This window comes from Perognathus longimembris, chromosome 1, assembly GCF_023159225.1.
Source record: "Perognathus longimembris pacificus isolate PPM17 chromosome 1, ASM2315922v1, whole genome shotgun sequence".
In the NCBI taxonomy this organism is placed as follows: domain Eukaryota; kingdom Metazoa; phylum Chordata; class Mammalia; order Rodentia; family Heteromyidae; genus Perognathus; species Perognathus longimembris.
In genome coordinates, this window is record NC_063161.1 from 158555786 (window position 1) to 158583110 (window position 27325).

At 49.4% G+C, this 27325-nt stretch overlaps 1 protein-coding gene, 1 long non-coding RNA gene and 1 pseudogene across 2 annotated transcripts in view; 1 reads left to right on the forward strand and 2 right to left on the reverse strand.

Annotated features, from left to right (window-relative positions):
• Positions 1-27325, reverse strand: part of Rapgef1 (Rap guanine nucleotide exchange factor 1) — a 94316-nt gene that overhangs the window by 43921 nt on the left and 23070 nt on the right. The window contains exons 2-3 of the mRNA XM_048345267.1: positions 6401-6540; positions 5783-5896 (exon numbers count right to left, since the gene is read on the reverse strand). Of these exons, the coding sequence (XP_048201224.1) occupies positions 5783-5896; positions 6401-6540 (254 nt within the window). The remainder of the gene's footprint in view (positions 1-5782; positions 5897-6400; positions 6541-27325) is intronic.
• On the forward strand, positions 7697-8035 carry LOC125350579 (annotated as a pseudogene).
• On the reverse strand, positions 8270-26173 carry LOC125350588. The gene is made up of 3 exons (XR_007210772.1): positions 26160-26173; positions 25753-25758; positions 8270-8596 (listed from the first exon to the last, which is right to left on the reverse strand). It is a non-coding gene; the product is annotated as an uncharacterized LOC125350588 (long non-coding RNA).

Genomic DNA, 27325 nt, shown 5'->3' on the forward strand with positions numbered 1-27325 from the left:
AACATATTCAAGTGAGAAAGAGATTGGGAAGTGAGAACTGGGGTTGGAAAGCATGGGGGGGGTGCACTTCAGAGTGGAAAGAGGCTTTTCCTGTCATTGCAGAAAGATCAAACCAACTTGAACGAACCAGGCAGCCCTGGGCTCCCCTATAGGAGCCAGCACTCAGCAGTCAGGTGGCATCTGTTAACTCTCCAGCAAATTCCATGTGCTAAGTGTTGCTTGGCCCTTCAGCTGCTAGTTCAGTGGTCAGACACAAAGACACACCTAGACCAGCACTAGCAAGGCCTAGTGACACGATACTGTGGCTCTGTCTAGACACACACCCTCAGAGTGTCACTCTCCACCTGCATGCCCTTCCTGTCCTGGGGATGGCCTAGAGCGGAGGCTCATGGCTGGGCTCTGGAGACATGGACTTCTGGCTCCTTGTTAGAAAAGGAGTGAATGCATCTGCCCTGTGTGAGTATAGAGATCAAAGCCAGGGACTGAATGAGGGCGTGAAGTCACTGGTAACATCTCACAGATGCAGAACCAGCACTGGAGATCATCAACCTGCTAATATTGAGGCACGCAAAGGAGACACAGGAGACAAAGGAGACAAAGGTCTGAAAGGGAAGGAGAGGGCCAGGCCATGGCCGTCTCTCCAGGGCACCTTGCCACCCGGCAGAGCTGGGTCTCCCACCTGTGCTGTTTCATTTAAAGTCCACAAGCAGCCCACAGAGCAGGTAAGGGAAGCCAAGCTGCGGTGGGCAGTAGGGAGGTTGTGCAGTGGGCCCTCGGTCACACGGCGGAGTGACAGAACAGTCCCTGAACATGGTCTGCTAGATTCTGGAGCTGGGGGTGATGAACAGGGCAAGGGAAAACCCATCAAACCTGTACAGGGCTGGGGTGGGGCAGGTGGGTGGGGTGTGCCCAGAGTTCCAACTACGTGGGAGGATTAGGGCCCAAGCCTATCTGGGCAAAAATACAAGAACCTATCCAAAAAGTAACTAAAGCGAAAAGAGCTGAGGGGGGAGCACCAGCCTAGGAAGTGCAAGGCTCAGTTTCTGTATCTGGAAAAAAAAAAAAAAAAAAGGTTGGGAGGCAGAGGCAGGAGGATTGTGAGTTGGAGACCAGCCTCGGGCTACCCAGTGAGATACTGTCTTGCTGTGAAAAAGGAAAAAAGTACTGGAAGATCTAAGTGTGGTGATGCACACCTGCAGTCCCGGCTATTTGGGAAGTGGAGGCAGGAGGACCCTGGGAGTTTTGGAACGGCCTAGGCAGCACAGGAAGACCCTACGCCCCAACTGTGTTAACACACAAACAGGCCTCGCAGAATTAGAAATAGGCCCCCAGCCTTGCCCCTCAGGTGCTTGTTTAGTAAGTACGTAAATCAAGATGTGGGCCGGCAGGAGCAGAACTGCTTTCCTGCCCAGTGGTGGCAGGGCCGGAAGGGAGACAGCAGGCCGGCACAGACGCCATTACAGAGCTCTGCAGAGCAGCAAGCAGCCGGCGCCCAGGGGCCCCGTCATTCCTCGTTCCTCATGCAGCCTGCAGTCCCGGCCCTTACTCCCTGCCAGGACAGCCAAGCACCTCCAGCAGGCAGATCTGGCCTAAGCCAGGGCGGAGGAGAGCACATGAGAACTGGCATAAGAAACATGGGCCTCGCGGGGCTGGTTCAAGGCAATGCCACACAGCTCTTTTCTGTGCTCGGTGGCACAGGCCGCTCCCGCCCACTGGAGCTCAGTCCAGCGAGCTCGGTTACAGTGGGCTCCCCCTTGCCAGCATCCTCCTGCTTACTCACTCAAAGTCAGGGAGCTGAAAGTGGACCCCTTTAGAGTCCCCTTAAGAGCTGTTGTTGAAGGGGCTGGGGATGTGGCCTAGTGGTAGAGTGCTCGCCTCATATACATACATGAAGCCCTGGGTTCGATTCCTCAGTACCACATAAAGAGAAAAAGCTGGAAGTGGCGCTGTGGCTCAAGTGGCAGAGTGCTAACCTTGAGCAAAAAGAAGCCAGGGACAGTGTTCAGGCCCTGAGTTCAAGCCCCAGGACTGGCAAAACACACACACACACACACACACACACACACACACACACACACACACACACACAAAGAGCTGTTGAAGTGCCCTCAGGATGGAAGAACTTGCACTCCCAGGGCCATTTCTAGATGGTGCTAACTGCTAGTACAGACTGCATGGGATATCAGCTTCAGATCACAGTTCGTGGCTACGTTTTGTTTGCTACTTTTGAACATTCCACAGCTCACTGCCAGGTTTGTTCAGCGTTTTCAAATGTATAAGCTGTAAGAGTTTGCAAATTCAGCTATGAAGACAGAAGAGACCACCGGCATGGCCAAGTGAAACCGGTCTGCAAGGACAGTAGAGTGCAGTGGGGAAAGCAGAGCTTAATGAAGCGGACTTGGCCACAGCCTCCACTGAATGTGCGCTGGAGCTGCTGACAAAGGCCTGTGCCGCGTGGGTACAGCGTGAGGTTGTGAGAGTGGTGTGTGTGAGAACACGGGAGAGGGGCTTGGGCAGAGGCTCAGCAGGTGGCAGTACGTCTAAGCCTGCTTCTTTCCACCCATGCTTTCCAAGTGCATGTGCTTCTGCGGGGGCAGAGGCCAGCAGACAGGAAGGCCTGTAACCTCTGTAAGTGGGAAGTGGCCTGAGAACAGCACGTCGGCAAGCGGACAGTCCCTCTCACCCCTGACCTGCAGCAGGCTCCCTACCCCTCCAGCACTGTCTGGGGACGTCCACAAAGCAGCAGCTTTGTGGTCACTCTGTCCTATGCCAGTGACTGGCACACAGCACAGTAATGCAACCCTGGATAACAGCTAAGGGCCGGGTGGGGCCAGCGGCGCAGCCCCCGGGATGCCTGCGTGCAGGACACCTGCCAGCAGCTTTGGCCCCGACCACTAGATGCTCAGTATCGTGCTGGCTTCACACCCTGATGGAGAGGACTAAAAACCTGCTCCCCACTGCCAAATCTCCCTGGGGTTTGTAGACAACCCAGTAAGCGAGGGGCTATTTTCTCATTAAAGTTTCCTCCAGCTGGGTGCGGTGGCTCACGTCTGTAATCCTTGCTACTCAGGAGGCCGAGATCTGAGGATCATGGTTCAAAGCCAGCCCGGGCAGGAAAGTCCATAAGACTCTCATCTCCAATTAACCACCCCGGAAGTAGCGCTGTGGCTCAAGTGGCAGAGTGCTAGCCTTGAGCTGAAGAGCTCAGGGACAGTGCCCAGGCCCAGGGTTCAAGCCCCATGATTAACACCTCCCCCACAAAAAAAGGCTCTTCCGGTGTCTCTCTGGGGGTAATTGGTGGCTCATGCCTGTAATCCTAGCTATTCAGGAGGCTAAATGCATTGTGGTTTGAAGCCAGCCTGGGCAGGAAAGTCTGTGAGAAGCTCATCTCCAATAAACTACTCAGAAAAAGCCAGAATGGCTCTGTGTCTCAGGTGGTAGAGCACTAGCCTTGAGCAAAAGAAGCTAAGGGACAGGGCCCCAGGCTCTGAGTTCAAGCCCTAGGACTGGCACAGAAAGAAAAAAAAAATTAAGGAGTGATAGAAGCTCATGGGATGGGGGTGGGTGGGAGAGAGTGACGTGACAAAGGAGTCGTTTGTTCGAATAAACTGTATACATATGTGAACGTGCCGTAATGAACTCCCTTCTTGTACTACTGACATATGTTCACAAAAAGATGTTGTACTTCATAATTTTCATTCTGTTAATATGGAATGTTATGTGTTTTATTGCCAATGTAAAGGTTTTGCATATCAGGAATTAATTCTGCATAATCTTTATATACAATATTTTTATGTATTATTGAATTGTATTTATTGTAATTTTGTTCAGGAGTTTTGCATCTATGTTGGTCCACAGTTTCCTTTCATAAAAACATCATTGACCATGAAGAAAAGAATTCAAGGACTGAAAGCCAGGCACCAGTGGCTCCCGCCTGTAGTCCAAGCTACTCAGGAGGATGAGATCTTAAAATTGCAGTATGAAGCTAATCCAGGCAGCAAGGACTGCCTGTGAGACTCTTATCTCCAATTAACCACCAAAAGGCCAGAAGTGGAGCTGTGGCTCAAGTGGTAGAGTGCCACCCTTGAACAAAAAAAAAGCTAATGGACAGTGCCCAGGCCCTGAATTTAAGCCCCAGGACCACATGCAGAGAAGTGGCTGAACGGCTTAACAAAGCTTGCCAGCTTGAAGTGCCTGCCTGGGGGAGCTCAGCTTGATGGTCTGCGAAGCATCACAGCACCATGGCATAGAACTTGCTGCTTCTTCCACCTGGAATTAGGTCACTGGGAAGCAGGAAACAATCCTTTCTGGCCTTCAGGTCCCTTCTGCTAACACAGGCAGCAATCTTGTTTTTTGGTATGTGTAGGAGGCGGTACTAAGCTTGAATCCGGGGACTTGCACTTGCTAGGCCAAGTTCTCTGCCAGGTGAACCATTCCTCCAGCCCCCAAAACTATCATTCAACCAAAGACTTTTGAACTTAAAACCTTTATTTTCTCTATATGTGTGTGTGTGTGTGTGTGTGTGTGTGTGTGTGTGTGTGTGTGTGTGTGTGTGTGTGTATGCGCGCGCGCGTGTGGGTGCTGGTACTGGAGCTTGAGCTCAGGGACTTATTCTAGCTCAGTTTTGTTTACACTGTACCATTTGAGACAACAGTCTCAAGGATTTGTCTGCCAGGGCTGGCTTTGAACCATGATTCTCAGATCCTAGCCTCCTGACTAGGTAGGATTATAGTTGTGAGCCACCAGTGCCTGGCTATTTTCTCTACTTTTTAAGGGCATTGTCCCTTGGCTTTTGTGTTTAATGTTAGTGTTCTATCACCTGAGCCACAGCTCCACTTCTGGCTTTTAGGTGGTTAACTGGAGGTAAGAGTCTTATGGACTTTTCTTTCTGGGCTAGCTTTTAACCATGATTCTTAGATCTCAGCCTCTTGAGCAGCTAGAATTATAGGCGTAAGCCAGCAGTCCCGGCTTGGCTTGCTTTCTTAAAGAAGAAATGTAGCAGGTGAGAATGGTGATATATGCGTGTAATCTAGCAGTCAGGAGGTAGAGGCAGGAGGATTGCAAATTCAAAGCCAGCCTGGGCTAAACATTGAGGCCTTGTCTAAAAAACACAGGGTTGAGAATGTCACTCAGTGGTACAGTACTTGCAAGGTATGCACAAGGTCCTGGTTTTGATCCCTAGCAGTGCCGAAAAAGGGAGTTGACCGTCATGACTTTGGATGGCCTGTATTTGAATCTTGCCTCCACTCCTTTTGCATGTGCTGAATGTCTCTACAGCTCAGCTTCCTTTTCAGCAGGACAGGTTTCCACTGTAATCACTGCAGTGATTACCAAGGAGGAGGACATGTGAAGTGCTCAGCATGAGACCAGGAGAAGGCCCCATCGGTGTGGGGGGCATGGGGCCCTGGCTCCTTGCCCCTGTATCCCCCAAGGTTTGCAGATGGCTAAGAGAGCAGGGGTGGCTTAGAACCTTCCCATCTAAACTACTCACATCATCTTGGCAAGTCAGGAAAGAACAGCTGCTGCCAGGGTGAGACTCGCCCACCCCAGGACCCCCTGGACCCAAAGGCACACCAAACCCACCCCTGACAGGAGCCCCAAGCTGCTGCCACATGTACCGAGCACCCTCTGCAGACGAGGGCGCTCCTGAGCAGCCTGGGCCCCCATCACCACCCAGTGAAGACCGCAGTGAGTGCAGGAGGTGCTTTCCACCCCAAACCACGGGCCAGGAGCCTGCAGGGGAGGGCAAGGCAAACCCCATCATTCTCCATGTCGCACTGACCTTCTGCCTCTGAGATCTGGAAGCCACAGCACTGGTGGACATAAATTCTACTGTCTGCTGCTCCAGATCCAAGGGGATAGGGTAGCCCTCTGGTAGAAATCTGTCTCTTGCCTCCTGGAAGAGAGGAAACCTGGATTCCTACAGAGCTTGAAATGGCCGGTGTAGGTGGAAGGGAGGGGTTGATGAAAATCAACAGCTGTTCAGCACATCTGGCTCAGCTGGCCCTGCTGAGGTTACTAGGGTTCACGTATCTTTGGCTGGGTCTCCAGGGGTTTGCATTTCAGAGCATGGGCCCTGAAGCAGAGGGCTGGGTGCTCAGGTTGTCTGCGGTGTGCGTGTGTGTGTGCGTGTGTGTGTGTGTGTGTGTGTGTGTGTGTGTGTGTCTCGCGGGGCAACGTGGGGCCTTCTAGGGTGGCACACGGCACCTGGGTGTAAACACAGTGCCCAGATGGCGCCACAGCCAGGAAAGGAGAACTGTCCCAGCCACCATCAGGACGGTCACTCCCCATCCCACAGGGCCACCGATGGCCCAGGGAGTGCCCTGACGGAGCCGGTGCCGGGCGCCTTGCTGGACACAGGCCGGAGCCAGAAGCACACCTAGAGGGGCAGCTAGCTTACTTTGTTGCCAGGCTTCTCTGGAATCTTCACGGACCCCTCGGTGGGCTTTCCCTTCTTGGACGGAGTTCTCTTGATTTTGGGTGAGTGGAATTTGTCCATCAGCTTCATGGTGAAGGAGGAGAGGTGCGAACGCTGCGAGTCTGAAAACACAGAGTGTGGATGGTTAGAGGCAGAGCCGGAAGAGCCATGGCTTCTGTGGTGGACCTGACAGCATCCTCCATCTGACCTCCGGCCCTGCTTGTTCAGGGGCTCAAAGGGAAGGCAGTGCAGACACACGGAAACATCCCTGCCCACCGGCTCTACTGCTCGGCAGCTCCATGCAGGTTCGGTTGTTTAGAACTGTGGCCATTAAAAAAAAGTCAAAATGGGTATGGAAAAGGATCTGGAAAATAATGCCCAAGTATCCTTTTCAAAATTCCTATGATGATCCAATCAGAGGGGAAAGGAGGGGAAGGAAAAAGGAGGGGAGGAGACAGGAGGAGAAGGGAAGAGAAGGGAAAAGAGGGGAAGACTTTCTAAGTAGGAAGGAATTCAAGCAGAATTGCAGAGGCATGGGATGTGAGGAGTAAAGTCCCTTTTGAATCAGCCTTCTCACTCTTAGGTATAGGAACCTACAACAAGTGCTGCAGGCCTGGCCCCAGAGCCAGCAGCAGAGCCAGAACCACAGCAGGGGTTCCAAACACACTCCAGGCCAAGGCCAAGGCCATGGCCAAGGCAGTGACTTCCCTAGTGGTGAGGACCAAATGAAGACTCTTGTTTGATATGGCAGTGGGGTTCTTACAGGGCAGCCAGGTAAGAATACATGGCATCTGCCTCTAGACTGGAAAGCAAGATGTAAAATTATCTCTGTTTGTAGATGACATGTGTTGTAGGCGGAGCATCTCAAACAATCCTCTAAAAACGATCAGCACTGGCTGGGAGATTAGCTCAGTGGTAAATCACTTGCCCAGTGTATGTGAGGTCCGTCCCCAGCACCCCAAAACCAACAATAAAACTCATAAATTCAGCAAGACCATACAGGATGGCAGATCCAGACGCAAGAACCAATTGTATTTTCTGCACAGCAGTAACACATACTTTAAAATACAATTCTAATAAATCCTTGTGAAGTGCTGGTGACCCAACAGAAGCAATTCCTTCCACTTGTTCTGGAATTCGCCAAGGTGAGCAGCTGGGGTGGGGTGGCCCTGGTGACGGGGCTGCGGCGGTATGCCAGGGAAGACTGCTGCATTAGCAGCGGGACTGGCAAGAAAGTAAGGTTCCTGTGGAACCAAAGCACAATTGTATAAGAACATAATGGAGGGAGAAGAGAAAACCTACGGTGTCTGGGAAGGCCCTGGTGCCATGTATGTCACGTTAGTATCTTTTGATGGTCATGAAATTTACTGTAAAAAGAGAGCATGCACGAACCTCAGGAACAATAATAGCCACATGGAGTGGCCCAGGTCCGTTTGCTGAGAATGAAACCAATGAGGCCAATTTTAGAGAGATCTCCTCCCATGTGCTATCAAAAGTGTGCACGTATTTCACCCACAAGGTTCGCTACACTAACAGCTCCATCGAGATTCCCAAACTCCCAATGCACCTGAAATTGCACTGGAACTGCTGATGGCTGTGAACTTCCTAGAGTGTTAAATAAGTTATAATAAACTGCTAATTTTTTTCAGTATTTAATACCTGTAGTTCAGTTAGTGGGTTGTTTTTTCCACATTTACCAGGTTGCCTGTATGCAATTTAACTATAAAAACGTTAATTGCCAAGCAGATTATCTTCTGTTCTTTTGCAGAGCAATCAGGGTTGAAATTTATTTGCTATGTTGACAAGTTAAGGATGTTTTCATAAACTAAGAAATAAGCAAATAATGGCAATTATATTATGAAAAAATACTTGGGCATAAACTTAAAAAGAAATGTAAAACTTACACATGGAAAACATGGCTGAAATTAGACCTTGTAGGTGAATGGAAAGAAAGATGGTTTCTGATCACAGACCAGAACATTGGGCGTTGTTAAGACGACAATCTGCCCCACTAACAATGCACAATTCTGAGAACATAGCAGTTGACACCCTAATCTTAAATCTAGTATGGAAGCACAAGAGAGCCAGTACAGCCCCAAAAATCTCGAAGAAGAACAAAACCAGAGGACTGATATTTACAAATAAACCACTAGCAGCCAGGTGTGGGGGCTCCTACTACTCCACCATCCACGGCTCTAGGCCAGCCTAGCTCATGAGACCGCATCTCAACAAACACGCTAGGTGTAGTGGCACATGTCTGTAATTCCAGCTATGGAGGTTCAAATTAGGAAGACTGCAATCTGAGATTGGCCCAGGCAAAATTATCAAGAGTCTACCTGAAAAATAACTAAAGCAAAAAAGGGCCAAAGGCAAGACCCAAGCGGTAGAGCACCTGCTTAGTAAGTGCAAGACCCTGAGTTGAAATTCTGGCATCATAAATAAATATGTAAGCACAAAAACTAACCACTACAGAAAGGCACATCAATCAGGATAATACGGCACCAGCTAAAAGACATGTACATGAAAGGAATAGACTGGGGCTGGGAATGTGGCCTAGTGGCAAGAGTGCTCGCCTCCTATACACGAAGCCCTGGTTCAATTCCCCAGCACCACATATATATAGAAAATGGCCAGAAGTGGCGCTGTGGCTCAAGTGGTAGAGTGCTAGCCTTGAGCAAAAGAAGCCAGGGACAGTTCCCAGGCCCTGAGTTCATGCCCCAGGACTGGCAAAAAAAAAAAAGCAGCTCCTTATCTAATTTCCAGCAATTTAGTGCTTAAAAAAAAAAAATCCCCTCCAGAAAAAGGTACTTTGTTCAGTGCTGATAGGGATGTAAACTAGTACAGCATGAAGGTTCCTCAAAAGACTGAAAACAGACCTTGCTATGACCCCACCACAGGGCACATATATCCAAAGGAGATAAGTCACCATACCAGAAAGACACTGCATATGCTTATTAAAGCCCTAGTCATAAGAGCCAGACTGGAATCAGCCAAGGTGCCCCAAAACAGATGAGTGGATAAAAACCTATGGCACACATACACACATCCCATTATGTATATATGAATATTATACATTCATAAAGAAAAATACAGTCATCTGCAGAAAAGTGAATGCAATTCAAAGACATCATACTAAGTGACACATGCCAAGCTCAAGCTCCAAAAGTCAAATATTGTACGTTTTTGGTCATATACGGAAGCTGGATCTAACAGACATACTTTTTTATGAACATGTACACACACACACACACACATATCCTACACATAATTATAACTAAAGCCCCACTTAGAAGGAGGAAGGGGGGGACAGAGGGTGAATCATTTTGTAATAGTTTCCAAGCATATGTGAAAACAGCCTAAAGAACCTCACTGCGAGCTGTTGATGATGAACAGGGCAGGGAGCATGGAGAGACAGACCGGCAGGGGTGCTGGTGAGAGAGGACATGGAGGAGGCTGGATACTGTCCACATACACGTTTTGCAACCCTGAGAACAGAACAATGAAAAACCTGTTGGAACTGTTCGGGAAGGGGAAAGTGGGGCAGGGAGGGCGACCGGGGGACGGCACAGATGAGAGAACATGGCAAGCAGGAGTGGGAGTGTGGCGATGAGATCTTCTCTGCCCTCTAACTAGAAATAAACAACACAGCACCTGACTCCTGCACAGCTGAGTGCTGAGAGCTGGGTGCTGGCCAGAGCTGCCGCAGCCCTTCTTAGTCCCCAGAGGCAGGTGGAAGCCAACACAAAGGAAGCGGTGCACCTGAGCCTCACCTGGCCTAGCTCCCAGGGTAGGTGGGCAGGGTGCAGGAATAGCCCTAACAGCGGCAGCCATCCTGGGATTCAGACCAGGTCAACAGGCAAAGTCTTCCAGCCCACAGTCCCCACCCCCACCCCACTACCGCTGCTTCTCCTCCTCCTCCCCCCGGCTTCTCTACCTCCGCCACTCCCTTGCCCTGTGCTGTCCCCACAGGGACCATTGCAGCTTATACTTCAAATCACCCCAACAACCTCATCACTTGTGCTGCAGACTGCTGGGGCTAAACCACCAGCACGTGCCCCTCTACATGGCCACTTGCTTGACTTGTGAAGACAAGGACTGAAGTGGTTGAAGTGATGTAGGGCCTGTGGGCAGGGCACGCAGGGGAGGCGGCTCTTCAGTTCCCACCTCTTCCTGTACCCGCCATCCACTTCAGGAGTCATTTTGGGCAGCAGTGGCCGGCTTCTGATCAGCACTGTGATTGTGAAGGAAGGCCACAAGCGACAGACATACGTTCTGCCTCCTTATGTATACTGGGTGACTGTGTCCAGCTGGAGGCTAGGCTAACTGCTCTTAGCACGTTTGATGCAGACTGGCTAAGCTGTATTATTCTGGGTTAGTATGTTAAATGCCCCTTGACGTGTGTTTCTAGCTTTCAGTGGGTTGATCAGGATGTAATGCCAACCTAAATCAAGAAGCAATGTGAAATTGCTGTCGTGTCTGTCACGTGGCTGGCCCAGTACAGGAAGCTGACCTAACTATATGGTTTGGGTGGGTAGCAAGGCTGGTCAAACTCTGAATGCTTACTTTCTAGCTGCCTACAATCTTGCTCACTCTCCTGATTAGACAAAGTCTTATAAATGCTCTCTCCTTTCCTGCTCTCCTGGAGCCAGTGCACCTGTTCATCTGCTTCCTGCTGGGGACAGCCTGCTCCTCTGCATTGCTCTTACCACGCTGTACCTCACCCCTTCTGATGCTAACCTCACAAGAGCCTGAAAGGCCCAGCACACCCTCCTGGGCAGGATCCCAAGCCCGAGGGGATGTTAAGAGATTTGCTAATCTGTACAAGCAAGACTGAAGGCTGGGAAAGAAGCAGACTCAAATGGGGAGGCTGGGGCAGGAGGCATGGTTTCTTGGGCTTGCTGTAGCCGTCAAATATCTTTATAGGGGGGAAGAAAGATGGCGCCGATGGAGTAGGGAGACACCCCGACTCGCTCCAACGACATAGTGAGCTGGGAACCCCAACACCCAACACCCCATCAAGAACCCAGCAAAACCAGCAGCCAGAAGCAGTGGAGAAACGCAGGAAAACAAAAAGGAGCAAAAAAGAAGAACCGAAAACCTACACGGAGCCGGAGATTCACCGGGGCACCCTCCCCCCACCAGCCGACCCTGGCACAAACAGGGTCAGGCTGGGAAAGGGGAACCCGGCGATCGGCAGACAGGCTGCCAGGAGCGCAGAAGTCATATAGGGGGAGACCCCTCGGACACAAGGCAGGGTGCGGACCAAGACACACCGGCAGCGACGAGAAGTTCGGGTCCACACCGGGCTTGGACAAGGGAACCCAGCGCGGCAGAAATCGGGAACCAGGGAAGCCACCACGACACTTAGCCAACCCCTGGAGGGCCAACGGCGGCGCGGGACACACACACAAAGCAGCAAAAGTGAGTGCCCTCCCTCCCCCCTCCCCCACCCCTGAGGGAACAAAGAACCCACAAATCAGGCGGGGAAACCCCCATCAGGCGCTGGGAAGTCAGTTTAGCAGGGGAAGGGCTCAGCAGCACCAACACCCCACAGGTTCCTGAACTGGCAGAACCGGCCCCGCCCCCTTCCCAACAGGGGCCAGGAGACGGCCGGTTGTGCAAACCCCACCCGAGGCGCCTGGACCTCGCAGACTCTTACAACTAAAACCACAGGCGCTGGTGGGCAATACCAGCCCAGCAGGGTCACTTGAGCCTGATCACGTCCCCCCTCCTAACAGCGGAGGTGAGGTCTGAAGGTGCCAAGCCACACCCGGACAGTCGATCCCACTGGGCCCCACACGTACCCCCCCCACACACAACGGACTCGTGGGAGGGCGCAAGCACAACCCAACAACCCAGGACTTGCTCTGGGAGGCATATCCCGCCGAAGTGCCTGTTGCACTGAACGCACAGCGCACAGGAGGGCGGGGCCCCCGGCGACAGCGCCTGCTCTGGTAGGCGTACCCTGCACTGGTGGGCGGGGACACAGCGACAGCACCTGCTGCCCGTAGACACGCCTACACAGGAGAGAGGGAAGAACCAAACCTGAGAAGCCATCCAGATCTCCAGATGCGCAAATCACAAAGAAACATAACTCAGTTCATCAAAGGGCAAGCCAACTCGCCAGCTCCAAAAAGCAGCACGACTGAAGAGGAGATGGAGACTAAAAAAGCAAATGAGGCCATGTTAACAGGAATGATCGAAAGCGTCAGAAATGAAATCAGAAAACAATTCCAGGAATTTAGAGCGGAAATCTGGAAGGACACCCAGGAAGCCAAGAAAGAAATGGAAGCAAAACTGGATACAATGCAAACCTGCTTTAAAGAAATGGAAGCAAAAATGGATACAATGCAAGCTGCCTTTAAAGAAAATCTCCACATCCTAAGAATTGAAATGCATGAAAAAATAGATTTAAAATACAACTCTTTAAAGGAAGAAATCTCCACGATCAGAGCTGATATGACAACCATAAATAGCTCTCTGACATCCATAAACTCCGCAATTGAAACCATGACACAAAGAGTAGACCATATAGAATCCAGAATCTCTCGCCTGGACGATGAAGCAGCTGACAACAACCAGAAAATGACCACACTCCAAGAAAAGGTGAAGCTTCAGGGAAGACTAATCCAGGAACTAATGGACAAAGACAAGAGATATAATCTGCGCATAATTGGAATAGAAGAAGGAGCCGAATACCAGAGCAGAGGGCTTAATCATGTTCTCAATAAAGTTATTGCAGAAAACTTCCCCAATCTCACAGGGGACCCCATCCAGGTAACCGAAGCCTATAGGACACCTGGCAGGCCAGACCCCAGGAAAGCCACCCCAAGGCACATAATATTCAAGACTTCAGACCTCAAGATTAAAGAGCAAATTCTGAATTCAGCCAAAGCGAAGAAGGAAACTTTTTTCAATGGGAAGAGGATTCGAATAACATCCGACTTATCCACACAAACTTACCAAGCTCGAAGCGAGTGGAAGAACACCATCCAAGTACTCCAGAATAACAATTTACAACCTCGGATCAAATATCCAGCGAAATTGGAGTTCACATTCGAAGGGAGAACCAGATCTTTCCACACCAAAGAGGAGCTAAAGGAGTATGTGAATAAAAAACCAGCCCTACAGCGAATATTAAGAGGGGAACCCCACCCAACAGAGATCGTAAAAGACACACAGACAGAATCAGAAAGAAACTTCAATAGCCAAAGCCCAGCAGAAACACAAGCTCACTAAAGACAAGAAGAAAAAAAAAAAGAAGAAAAAACAGCCCACCAAGAAAATGGAAGGAGAAAAAACACCCTTATCCTTGATCTCTTTAAATATAAATGGTTTAAACTCCCCGATAAAGAGGAGCAGACTGGCAGAATGGATTCGCAAACAAAAAGTTGACATCTGCTGTCTACAAGAGACCCACCTTACAGCAAGGGACAAAAACAGGCTTCGAGTGAAAGGATGGAGCAAGATCTACCAAGCAAATGCATCCACCAAAACGGCAGGTGTAGCCATCCTGATCTCAGACAAGCTTGACTTCTCTTTAAAATCCACTCAAAAAGACAAAGAAGGACACTACATATTAATACAAGGAAAAATCCAGAATCAAGAAATCACGGTGATAAATGTATACTCACCAAACAAAAGAGGCCCGACATATGTCAAGCAAATTCTCAAAGAATTACAGAGCAAGATAGACGCAAACACAATCATAGTGGGAGACTTTAATACTCCTCTCTCTCCAAGAGACAGATCCAACACTCAGAGGATTAGTAAGGGAGCTGAGGACCTAAATAACACCATTTCCCAAATGGATCTAACAGACCTATATAGAACCTTTCACCCCACAGAGACCCAATACACCTTCTTTTCAGCAGCCCATGGATCATATTCCAAAATAGACCACGTCATAGCCCACACAAAGAACCTCAGCAAATACAAAAGTATTGACGTCATCCCATGTATTATATCTGACCACAGTGGATTAAAGGTAACCCTCAACAACAAAGGATACCACAGAGCCTATACACACTCTTGGAGGCTAAACCCCACGCTGCTATCCAACACTTGGGCCACAGATCAAATTAAAGATGAAATCAACGAATTCATAAGCCACAATGACAAAGAAAACACATCACAAAGAAACCTATGGGACACAGCTAAGGCAGTTCTGAGGGGCAAGATCATTGCACTCAGCACCCACATTAAAAGAATGGAAGCAGAGCAGGTGAATACCCTCACGATGAAACTAAAACAACTGGAGAAACAAGAAATGACAGAATCTAAAACGACTAGGAGAGGAGAGATCACAAAGATTAAAGAAGAGATAAAACTGATTGAAAATAGAAAGACCATTCAACAAATAAACAAGACTAAAAGCTGGTTCTTTGAGAAAATAAACAAAATTGACAGACCCCTTGCAAGACTTACAAAAAAAAGAAGAGAAGAGACTCATATTCGTAAAATCAGGGACTCCACAGGAAAAATTACAACAAGTACACACGATATTCAAACAATCATAAGGAGCTATTTCCAAAACCTCTACTCAGCAAAAAACAATAATTCTACAGAAATGGATCAATTCTTAGAGAAGTACAAACTGCCCAAACTGAACCAAGAAGAAATAAATCAGCTAAATAAACCAATAACTTACGGTGAGATACAGGAGGTAATCAAGAACCTCCCTACTAAGAAAAGCCCAGGCCCAGATGGATTCACCAATGAATTCTACAAAACCTTTAGTGAGGAGCTAATTCCAATACTCCTCAAACTCTTCCGCGAAATAGAAATGGAGGGAGAAATTCCAAACTCATTCTACGAAGCTAATATCATACTAATTCCCAAACCAGGCAAAGACCCAACAAAAAAAGAGAACTACAGACCAATATCACTAATGAACACAGATGCAAAGCTCCTCAATAAAATATTAGCTAATAGGATCCAGAAAGTGATCAAGAATATCATACATCATGACCAAGTAGGCTTCATCCCTCAGTCACAAGGATGGTTCAACATCCGTAAATCAATCAACGTAATTCACCACATAAACAGAGCTAAAATCAAGAATCACATTGTTATCTCAGTCGATGCCCAAAAAGCCTTTGACAAAATACAACATCCATACCTATTAAAAGCTTTGGAGAGAACAGGAATAGATGGAACATTCCTCAAAACAATAAAAGCCATATACAACAGACCAACTGCTAATATCATATTAAATGGAGAGAAACTTAAGTCATTCCCCCTAAAATCAGGAACAAGACAAGGATGCCCACTCTCCCCACTTCTGTTCAACATAGTGCTGGAATCCCTAGCCATAGCAATAAGGCAAGAGGAGGACATCAAAGGGATCCACATCGGCAAGGAAGAAATCAAGTTATCCCTATTCGCAGACGACATGATCTTGTATCTGAAGGACCCAAAAACCTCAGTACCCAAACTCCTACACCTAATAAACCAATTTGGCAAAGTAGCAGGATATAAAATCAACCCACAAAAGTCAGCAGCTTTTCTGTACACCAGCAATAGACAAACAGAAAAGGAAATTATGGAAACAATTCCATTTACAGTAGCCAAAAAAAGAATAAAGTACCTAGGGATCAACTTAACCAAGGACGTGACGGACCTATTCAATGAAAACTACAAAAATCTAATAAGGGAAATCAAAGAAGACACAAGGAGATGGAAAGACCTCCCATGCTCATGGGTAGGCAGAATCAATATAGTGAAAATGGCCATATTGCCCAAATTGTTATACAAATTCAATGCAATACCTATCAAAATCCCAGCCACATTCTTCACTGAAATAGAGAAACCAATCCATAAATTCATATGGAACAGCAAAAAACCTAGAATAGCCAAAGCAATTCTAGGCAAAAAAAGCAATGCAGGAGGTATCACAATACCTGACTTCAAGATCTACTACAAGGCCATCATAACAAAAACAGCATGGTATTGGTATAAAAACAGATCGGAAGACCAATGGATTAGAACTGAAGACCCAGAAATAAAACCGCACTCTTACAGCCAAGTGATATTCGACAAAGGAGCTAAAGATATACAATGGAATAAACATAGCCTCTTCAACTACTGGTGCTGGGAGAACTGGGCAGCCATATGCAGAAAACTCAAAGTAGACCCAAGCCTATCACCATGCACCAAGATCAACTCAAAATGGATCAAGGACCTCAACATCAGACCTGAATCCTTGAAACTACTGAAGGACAGAGTAGGAAAGACACTAGAACTTATAGGCACAGGAAGGAACTTCCTGAATAGAGTCCCAGGGGCACAACAAATAGGAGAAAGACTCGACAAATGGGACTTCTACAAATTAAAAAGTTTCTGCACAGCTAAGGACATAGCCACCAAAATAGAAAGACAGCCAACGATATGGGAAAGGATATTTACCAGCACAGCAACAGACAAAGGCCTGATATCGGTCATCTACAGAGAACTCAAAAAACTAAGCCCCTCCAAGCCCAATAAACCTATTAGGAAATGGGCAAAAGAGCTAAAGAGAGACTTCACAAGAGAAGATATAAAAATGGCAAAGAAACATATGAGGAAATGCTCAACATCCCTGCTAGTAAAGGAAATGCAAATAAAAACAACCCTGAGATACCACCTCACCCCAGTTAGAATGGCCTATACTCTGAACTCAGGAAACAACAAATGCTGGAGGGGCTGTGGGGAAAGAGGAACCCTTCTCCATTGTTGGTGGGAGTGCAAATTAGTACAACCACTCTGGAGAACAGTATGGAGGTTTCTCAAAAAGCTCAATATAGACCTACCCTATGACCCAGCCATACCACTCCTAGGCATCTATCCTAAACAGCAAAATCCAAGATATCAAAAAGGCATTTGTACTACCATGTTTATCGCGGCACAATTCACAATAGCCAAAATATGGAAACAACCCAGATGCCCCTCCACAGACGAATGGATCCAAAAAATATGGTACTTATACACAATGGAATACTACATAGCGATTAGGAATGGTGAAATATTGTTATTTGCAGGGAAATGGTCGGAACTCGAACAAATAATGCTGAGTGAGACAAGCCTAGAACACAGAAAACAAAGGGGCATGATCTCCCTGATATATGACTGTTAACAAAGGGAGACGGAGAGACAGTAGAGACCAAGTCTGTGAATACTGTATATGTGCTTGATACATTGTATATTGCATATATGTCAACCTGACCTAGACAAGGGATAGAAAAACAGGTTGTAAGATATCATAAGAAATATACACACTGCCCTACTATGTAACTGCACCCTCTTTGCACAACACCTTGTAAAAAAATTTATGTCCAATTAATAAAAAAAAATAAAAAAATTTAAAAAAAAAAAAAAATATCTTTATAGGGACAGGCGGGTAAGCTGACTTCCCATCTTTGCCTGGGCCGGCTGCCTGGAGTTGTGTGGAGGAAGATGTAGGGCTCAGAAACTGGTCACATGACCCACCATCATGACCGCAGTGGAGCCAGGGCAATTGGGCCAGGGCAGGCAGGGCTGACCCGACTGTGACCCTGGGACCAGCTGCGGGCAGCAGGTACCGGAAGCCAGGGGGACTTCCGCAGTCTCATGCACCTCTGCTCTGCTGTGGAGCACTGAGCATGGTCTGCTGAGGGGCTCTGTGGGCCCTGGGCAGGCCTACCCACACAGCTTTCCACAGGAGGCTCAACAGCACAAAGCAGCCAGCTCTAGTGCCTGCTGACGAGTCAAGTGGACAAAACTTGTGCTGACAAGCAACCTTCTCAACTGGAAACTGAGTCCAGCAGGAGTAGGGCGAGTGCAGGCTGTTTGCTTTTCTCTGAGACAATGGGGCCTGCAGCTAGGGCCTCAGGTGATGTTCAAGGTCTCTTCAACTAATCTGAGCACTAATCTGACCAGGGGCAGTGGGTTGGCGCCAGACAACATGTTCACAAACACTGCTTTTAGGGTAATCTTGCCAAGAGCTCCAGACACATACAAACCTGGCTTGCCCTGCCCCTCCCATGCACATGTCCATCACTGGAGCAGAGGGCGGAGCCAAAGCCCTCTTCCTCTTACAGACATCTCTTAGTAACACCCCAAATATTTTCCAACTTTCAGGAAATTACAAAATAGAATTTACAAATATTCTTTAAGAAAAAGATTTTCTACTAAAATTAAGACAAAAAGTGGAAAGACTTCATACGTGCACGTACGCAAGCTACAGAGGATGACTCTAATCTGTCCAGGACTATGTTTCTGCAATGACAGCACCCTGCGTTACTGCCCTACTCAACAACTGCATGTGGTAATGTGACTGCGGAAGTTTCCACTTAGCTGTCCCAGATGGAGTAGCTGGAGCTAGACAGTCAGCTGCCTTCATGTACCCTCTGCTCCTCCATAATCATACCTTGACCCCTTCTGCCATAGTCTATGTCCACACGTGTAGTGTGAGTTGTGAGTCTGTGAACTTGACCTCGATGGCAGCGTATTACAAAGAGCCCATGCGTTTGTGGCTCCCTCAATCACAGGCCTGACATTTATTTACCCATGCTAATGTGTGTATCAGTGCTGTAGCTTCCAGTGCTAGGAAAGTCCAGATTCCACAGTGCTACTGTCATTTATCGGCTCTCCTGTCAGTGGACAGGTTGTTTCCAGCAATTTTTTTGTTTTGTTTTTGGAGGGGGAGGTGTCAGTACAGGGGCTTGAATTCGGGGCCTTGCGCTCTTGCTTGGTTTTCTTTACTCACAGCTGGTGCTCTACCGCTTGAGCCACACTTTCATGTCCAGCTTTTCTCTGGTTAATTGGAGGTAAGAGTCTCACAGACTTTTCTGCCTGGGTTGGCTTTAAATGTTGATCTTCAGATATTAGTTTCCTGAGTAGCTAGGGTTACAAGCGTGCACCACTGGTGTCAGCTTTTTTTACTTTCATTAGCAATGCTGCTATGAATATCTACGTCTCCCCGTACACATGCTTATGTTCTCTATGGACATTTGCTGTATCTAATCATGTGATTTTCCCCAAGTGGCTGAGTGGCTTCCCAGTTGTTCTAGCAACACTGAGAGACCCAGTTCCTTGACACTCCTGCCCCTACCCAGGGTTGCCAGACAGGCACATTGTTCACAGTCATGTCTAATCACAGGAAACAAAAGCCCTCCTTCCTATGGAAGTGCCAAAGTGTGTGTATCTATGCATAGAGACCTGTAAGTCTGAAAGCCAGGAGGAGAAAGGCCATCAACAGAGCTTACAACAAAACCCACTCCTGCTCAGTGTGGCATTTACACCAAAAAAGGTCAGAGATCCTCAAGGGCCAATCTGCTAGTCATTCCTTCCAGGGGAAGAAAAGCACACATGACATCACAGTTCTGTGTTTCTAACAAGAGCCACTCTCCTATTTTCTTTGGCAACCTCTGGGCTCCACGTCCTCTACCTAGAAAGAGGGGAGCCACAGGGTGCACCCCACCTGATCACAGAAAAACCCAAGCAGAACAGAAGCATACAAAACCAGCCAACTGCTTCTACTATGTCATCTTTAGATCCTCAACTCGCCCCTGGGCCTGACTTAACGGCAGCCTGTGCCTCTTGCTGACAAATGTCCAGATCAACTGGCCTTCTTTCAAGTGTCACTTGCAGCAGCAGCTGGGATCCCAACTTAGCAGTGCTTTCTGTCAAGGCTAAATGTCACCCTCAGATGTGGAGTCTGTACACAGCATCACGTGCGGGGACCCTGCCGCCAGGGTCACCGTGGGACAGCAGCTCCGAGGTGACAGCGCAGGTTCTGAGAATGCGGTGGCTGCCTAGTTCTCATCACTACAGCACCGGGCACAGAGCTGCGGCCCTGGAGAGAGAGCCCCAGTTCAGGGCAGCCTGCCTCCCCTGCCTTCCCCGCCTGCACGCCAGACACAGGACAGCTGCTGTGAGCGGGGCTGAGGACACTTGGAAGGACTGCTGAAGTGCATTGCGTGGGCCCGGTGCAGAGCATGGCCCCATGCACTCGGGCAGTCTGCTTTAACTTGAGAGCTGACTTTGCACCTCTGGGCCTCTCCTTTCCCTATCAGCACATACAGGGGAGGTGTGACAGACCTCCCTCCTCCTCGGGTGGCTCCGAGGCAAGAGCCGTGACCCCCGGGTGTAAAGCATGGAGTCGAGGGCCTGACACATGGCAAATGCACAGTCCACGGCAGCCGTTACTGGGACACAACTGCCAACACTATAAGGCAGAAGCTAAAAATAGCCCCAGCCAAGCTGAGTGCAAAGCAACCTGGTGCCTCATTTTTCCCTCACAATGTCCACACTGAAAGACCCCCTGTCTGACCTAACATAAAACTGTCCGGGCTAGAACAGAGGGAAGGCAATATTTAAAGGCTTACAAAACAGAAGGCTCTTCTGGTATAAAAACCTGCCTGGAGTAAAATCCGCCCCATTTGTTACAGAGGTTGTGCGGATAGCCTGGACACTGCTGATGGAAATACTGGGTGCATCTTTTTTCTCCCTCTCAACAATGAAGGTAAAACAAACTGTCTTCGTGTTGGGCTGGCTGCGGCCAGCAGTGACTGCCCAAGTGAGGCTCTGGGCAGCGGCAGAAGGAGAGCGAATGTGACAGAACCGTCCTCTCCTTTCACTTGCATGGCTGGTAAAGATTAAACACACATTCCAGAATGAGACAGAACCTTACAGGAGACCGTATCCACACAGCCAGTACACACTGGGTCTGGTGCTCCACCCCGCTGATCATCACACAACAATGAGTTACAACAGAGTGAGGTACCGTGGCACCCATGTATACCTGGTGGCATATGCCAGCTGGTTCACCTGGCATGGTGGCGCAAGGCCATGATCCCATCTACTCAAGAGGCCCAGGTAGGAGGATTGCAAGTTCAAGGCTAGCCTGGGTTGTAGAGCATGACCTGATCTGAAAAAAATGAAAACAAAGAAAGAAAACTGGAAGCAGGAAGCAGTGGCAAGGGTCGGAGCAAGAAGGCCTCTCCTTCCATGGCTGTTCTCAGGGCAGCACTGTCGGCGCGCCTAAGGATGGCAGGACAGGGAAGGCAGGGCACCTTCGGATAATAGAGTACTACCCTGTCACAGAGTGCTATCATACAACAGGGTACTACCATTCAACTCAGTACTAGCATACAATGGACTACTCTTATACAACGGAGTACTATGCTGCCCCTGAATGAACCATCTGTGCCGACACACCATGACCCACTACACAGGGGAGAGGGAAGCTAGGCACAATAAGCACATTTGAGGTGGTTCCATGTGCATCAATACAAACAGGTGAAATTAATCTATTATTTGCAGCATCGAGGGCAGCTTGAAGCCGCGTGCCGGTGGCTTACACCTGTAATCCTAGCTACTCAGGAGGATGAGATCTGAGGATTTCGGTTCAAAGGCAGTCCAGGCAGGAAAGCCCATGAGACTCTTATCTGTAGTTAACCACCAGAAAACTGGAAGTAGCACTGTGGCTCAAGTGGTAGAACACTAGTCTTGAGCTGAAGAGCTCAGGAACAGTACCCAGGCCCAGAGTTCAGGTCCCATAACTGACCAAAAAAAAAAAAAAAAAAGAGTAGCTTGAGGAGGGATTGGCAGATGCATGAGGCAGGGGCTGGCTTCTGGGCAGGGGCTGACTGCACTGATATGTGCAAGGCAGACGGGGAGAAGCAGCGGAGGGTAAAGTGACTGGAGGTGAAGGGAGTTTAACCCTGGGTCCTATATTTTTCTCTCAGTACAAACTTTAGCAAGGCTGCGCCAGAAGTCGAGTGGGTACTTAGCTTGTAATCGTTCTTTCTTCCCAGCTTTCTGAATCTAGGGCCCAGAGAAAGGACTCCAGTACTCATTTTAGGCTCTGGCCCATGGCCCCGTCATGGCACTCACTGGACACAAATAGATAAGTGCTTGTTAGTGCACACAGAAGAATCAATGAATGGATTTGCAGCACTAATGACAACTGCACTCAGCCAACACCAGAGGGTACTATGAGATCAGAGATGCGGGGTGGTGTGCGGGAATGTTCCGTGTGATTCTACACGTAGTGCCCACACACAGAGGGCACTGTGGGATGGGAGATGTGGGGTGGTGTGCGGGAATGCTTAGTGTGATTCTCCACAGTACCCATACTCAGGACCTTTCTGTGCTGGGTGCTTCGATCTTGGTTGCTTGGGTCAACATAGTGTTTGCTGTTAAGTCACCCCCAGGGAACAGATGAGAAGCTCTCTTCTCCCCTCTCCCTCTAGGTCTCTAGAAGACCACAGGCTCTCTGGGTCATTACTGGCAGGCGGAAACCTAATGGGAGTCACACAGGCAATATTTAGTTAGCACAGTTTAATCTAGAACATTATCCTAAAGGTGATTAAAACAGCTGATGTGAGAGAGTTCACTGTCCTTTCCCTGCACACTACCCTGGTGTGGATTTTGCACTTCTAGCCTAACTTACTTGGGCCATCTCTCCAGCACAACTGCAACTGCACTAGAGACAGGTAAGTCTTAGGTTCGCACCATCCATGCCCAGGCAGTTCCTGGCACGGGTTAGACCGCACTGCCTCTGGGAGAGCACTAAGGCTGTATGAGGCTACAGGACACAGGTGGGTAAGTTCACTGGGGACTGGGCTCCAGGTTCGGAGGCCCCCCCCAATACTTCTCACATAACAGGCTGCATGTAAATGGGCAACCAGTAAATGGGACCAGGGCAGAGGATGCTGGCCGAGACCTGGGAGGACTGGAGCAGACACGTCTGAGTCTTAGCTATTTCCAGCGACACAAGTTGACTTCCTCTGGGGCAGGAAGCGTGGACACCATGGCAGTCCTGTCAGAAGGAGCACCCACCACGGGATGGGAACAGAAAGGGGCAGTGCTGATCTCCACACCTGGCCTGGGGCAGTCCCGTGACCCCACGCTACCCCACCTACATCTCTGATGCAGGCGATCCCTCCCTGAGTGGGATACTGGGAAGGTGGCTTCCCGAGAACCTCACTCATCTGTAAAATGGGAACCCTTGCCCTGACCTTGCAGGCCGGTTAGAAGGCTGGAAAAGGTGCCATTAAAGTCACGGTGCACAACCCAGGTGCCACCTGCTGCCACCCAAATGTTGGTGAGAAGAGTCCACTTTGGGATAATAACAGCATCAAGAGGACAATTGTTACTTAACACAGACTTAAAAACAGAGAGAATTCCAAAAGCATGGGTGTCTTGTAGGACTGACTTAGAAACCAGTCTCCCCAAGCAAACTTCTGATATGGGCAGGGTGTGGGTTACTTCTGGGGAGCCCCTGCCCGCCTGCGAGGCTCACTCCACATCAGGCCCTGCCTCAACTCATGGGGGCACGAGGAGCCCCTGGCCTTAGAGCTATCACGTAGCCCAATCATAGTGTCTTTAAACACCCACTCCCAAGAGGCCCTGAGTGGGGATATTCTTGTTGCCATCTGGCAGGGAGGAAAGCAACTCACAGGGAGGATGTCAAGAGCCTTGGCCAAGGTCACATAGTGGCGTTTCTCACCCCCCCCCCCCTTCAATTCCAGGAACAAGGTGGTGGCAGCTCTAGCAGGTGCTCGAGCTTCTCAAAGTCCACTGTTCCCCTGGTGTGTGCATCAAGGAAGGGCTTCTTTTTCTCTACTGTGTGGAATTGATCTCCGGGTTAAAACTACAGGCTTCGGCCAAGTGCCAGTGGCCTGTAATCCTAGCTTCTGAGGAGGCTGAGATCTGAGGATCATGCTTTCAAAGCCAGTCAGGGCAGGAAAATTTCATCTCTAATTACCTACCGAGAAAGAAGGAAGTGGAGCTGTAGGTCAAGTGGTAGGGCACTAGCCTTGAGCAAAAAGCTAAGGGACAGGGTCCAGATCCTGGGTTCATGTCCCAAAATAGACACAAAAACAAAAAGCCAAAAGCTACAAGCTCCAAAGGTTCCTGGAGATGAGAATTAATCATTTATCCAATCTTTTTTTCAGAGACAAAATGAGAAACTGAGAGGTGGTAAAATCATCATTGTAGATCCCCATACTGGGTGGACCATGAACATCTCAACCCTGGGATGGGGAGCGAAGGATGCAGGTCCAGCCTGACCTTCGTCCTGTAGGTGGGGCTGTTTGGAGCAGAGCAGCCTTGGTCCCTCAGGACCAGTGCCAGGGCGGGGTGGGGTGGCGGGGGCAGCAGGCCTTCTCAGAACCAAACAGCCCACCTTGGCTCAGCTTGGCTGGGCTTGTATTCAGCCCTTCAGCCCCAGAGAGGAGCAGGAAGGCCTCCCTGGCTGGGGCCGCAGCTGGTCCCAGCAGCTCCCAGGAGGGAGCAGCTCCCTCCATCTCTGCTGCGTTTGGCTTGCTCAGTGACCATGAGGACTCAGTTCAGGACAAACATTTTCATTTGTTGGTGCACGCAGAGTTCACTTACTTATTTCCTGGGTGACAAAGGAGTTGGGAGCCAGAGTCCCAGCAGCTTAGGATACCCGAAAATGAGCCCCCTCTGTCAGAGAACGAGGATGAGGAAGGGATAGGGAAGCCTGGAGGCGGTTCTTCCATTCCCCACCCCACCCCCCCCCCCCCCGTCCCCCTCCGGGAGTCCATTCACTCAGGAGTCACTGACAAGGCCAGGAGCTGCTTCCTCAGTTCTGGCTGAAACAACACCAGCTCCCTGGCACAGCCATTTCTCCCACTCTGGGGCAACTTGGGCAGTGCGTAGGTATTAGAGGGAAGGAGGATGCCCACCCCAGGGCTGGCGACACCTCCTACACTCCTGCCCTAGGTGACAGCCATGCACAGACTAGCAGTGCACCCAGAGGCTCCCAAGGAGCCTCAAAATCCTGGAATGAAACCCCTAAAGTCATGCTCGTTTAGACAAAGCCAGAATTTCATTGATTTAGAGTCTGAAATTGAGCCACTTGGTTCCCAGTGAAATGCTGAGTCCCCTGCAGCCTTGTCTGCTCGCAGGACCGCATCTATGCCCACAGGCACGCCATTGTGATCCCTAGGTGATGCCGCCTTTGCTGCATAGACAGGAAACTGGGGCTGAGGAGAAAGGCGGGCAGGGATTTGAACATGGGTCTGCTTCACATGCTAGCCCTCAGTGAGTGGATTTAGTGGCCGGAGAGTGCAAAGAACCCTGGAAGGGTGGCCAGGAGGTTGGAGGGCTGGAGTGGCTTTTGTCCCTGGAGGATCTTCACGTCCTCCAGGTCAGGAAGTGGCTTCCTTCCCAAAGTGCAGGGTAAAGTGCCAGCCAGATCCCAGCACCCAGCTTCCCACCGGATGGCTCCCAGTCTTGCCCAGGCCTCCCACAGCTCTCTTTAAAGCCAAGACCTAGCACAGAAGCTGTTCACAGACACATTCCCAGCCTTGATCATTGGAAGCAAGTCACCGCACGACCAGAACCTGAGGCTTTCTGGCCAGCAGGGCTTGTAAAAGTGAATCACCCCGTGGAGAATGGCAATGGCAGCTCAGAGCTCACAGTGGCAGCACTACATCAAAGGCCTGTGGGCTGGGTCAGCCCCAGCGCTCAGGAAGAGGCCCTCCAATCTGGGTGGGGGGATGGTCACCCAGAGTCCTCAACTCCACTGAGGGGAGAAGATGGATCTTATCTCAGGGATGCTGCAGTTGCCAATGTGTGCTAGGAAGCAGGAAAGTCTCCTGGTTCTGCTGAGCGTGCACAGAAGCCTGTGCCCAGGACAAAGTGGGTGCAGTGGAGGGCTGCCAATGGCCATCCCCGTTCCTGGCTCCAACACCCCTCTACTTCCTCCCCAGCACCTCTCATTCAGAGCTCCGCTGAACCCGCTCCACACAGGGGAGCACTACAGGAAAAACCCAAGGCAACCCAGCTTCAAACACCTGCCAGGGCCAAGGCTGGAGAAGCACTTGAGCCTGGGAGCTTTGGAGTTACTGAGAGGTAACACCAACCGAAGCACAGCACCACATCACTTGCTGGGCTTCATTCTAGAATCCAGCAGGTCTCCCCCCCTATCTTGCAGGTCCCCTGTTCCAAAGGAAGTACTCTTCCCACAGAAGGTAGCCTCCTGGGTGTGTCTAAGCCACACAGGAAGGAAGGCAAAGGTCCACCTACCCAGAGGCAGGACTTATCATCAGAAGACTCTTATTCTCAGGAACAACGTTAAAAATCAAGCTCAGCCTCTGGGCCCACCTACCTTGCTTGGTGCAATTTGACCCACTGCATTTATAGCTACTGGGACCCTGTTCCATGTGGGTGCGTTCTCTCTCTCTCCCTCCCTCTCTCTTCTTTTTTATGGGTTGTATGCACAGAGGGGGGGTTCATCATTACATATCTACACATTGAAACAGTGTATCCTGTGCAACTTCATCCCTTCTCTCTCCCCCATCCCACTCTCTGTTCTTAAAACAATTTCAACATTTTCATACATGCAAATAAATTACTTGGACCATATTCGTCCCTATTCATGCTCTTGCTTATTCCCTGCACCCGCTGGTATCCAGCCTGCATCACAGCCTGTCTTGCTTTCCTGTCTTTTAATTTTTTAAGTGTGCATTAGCTGCACAACGGGGTTTCACTATGGTATTTCAGACCACAAGCGCTTTGTGAGCTAACAGGAAAGGAGCTATGGGGTCCAGAGCAAGTTAAAAGCTGAGGCATGAGAGAATTACTTCTTAGAGACCCAGAAAGGTTCAGCCTGAGCTCAGTCCAACAGACAGTGCAGATCTGGATGTGAAAATCATAGGGCTGAGTTGGGTAACAACAGGAACCCCAAGAGAGACAATTGGTCCTCGCCACCGTGTGTGTGTGGGGGGGGGGGGGCTAGCCCACTGCTAACTTTGCCACACCATACACTATTAGCAGGTCCCAGCGTCAATGCTGTAGACTAGCACAGAGCAGAAGGTTTCTGAGGGCATCACATGTGGTTGGGCTGAATTTTGACTCATGAAACTTATTTCAGGCATGACTAGCATGAGGCAAGCCCCTCTGTCTTTATGAGTG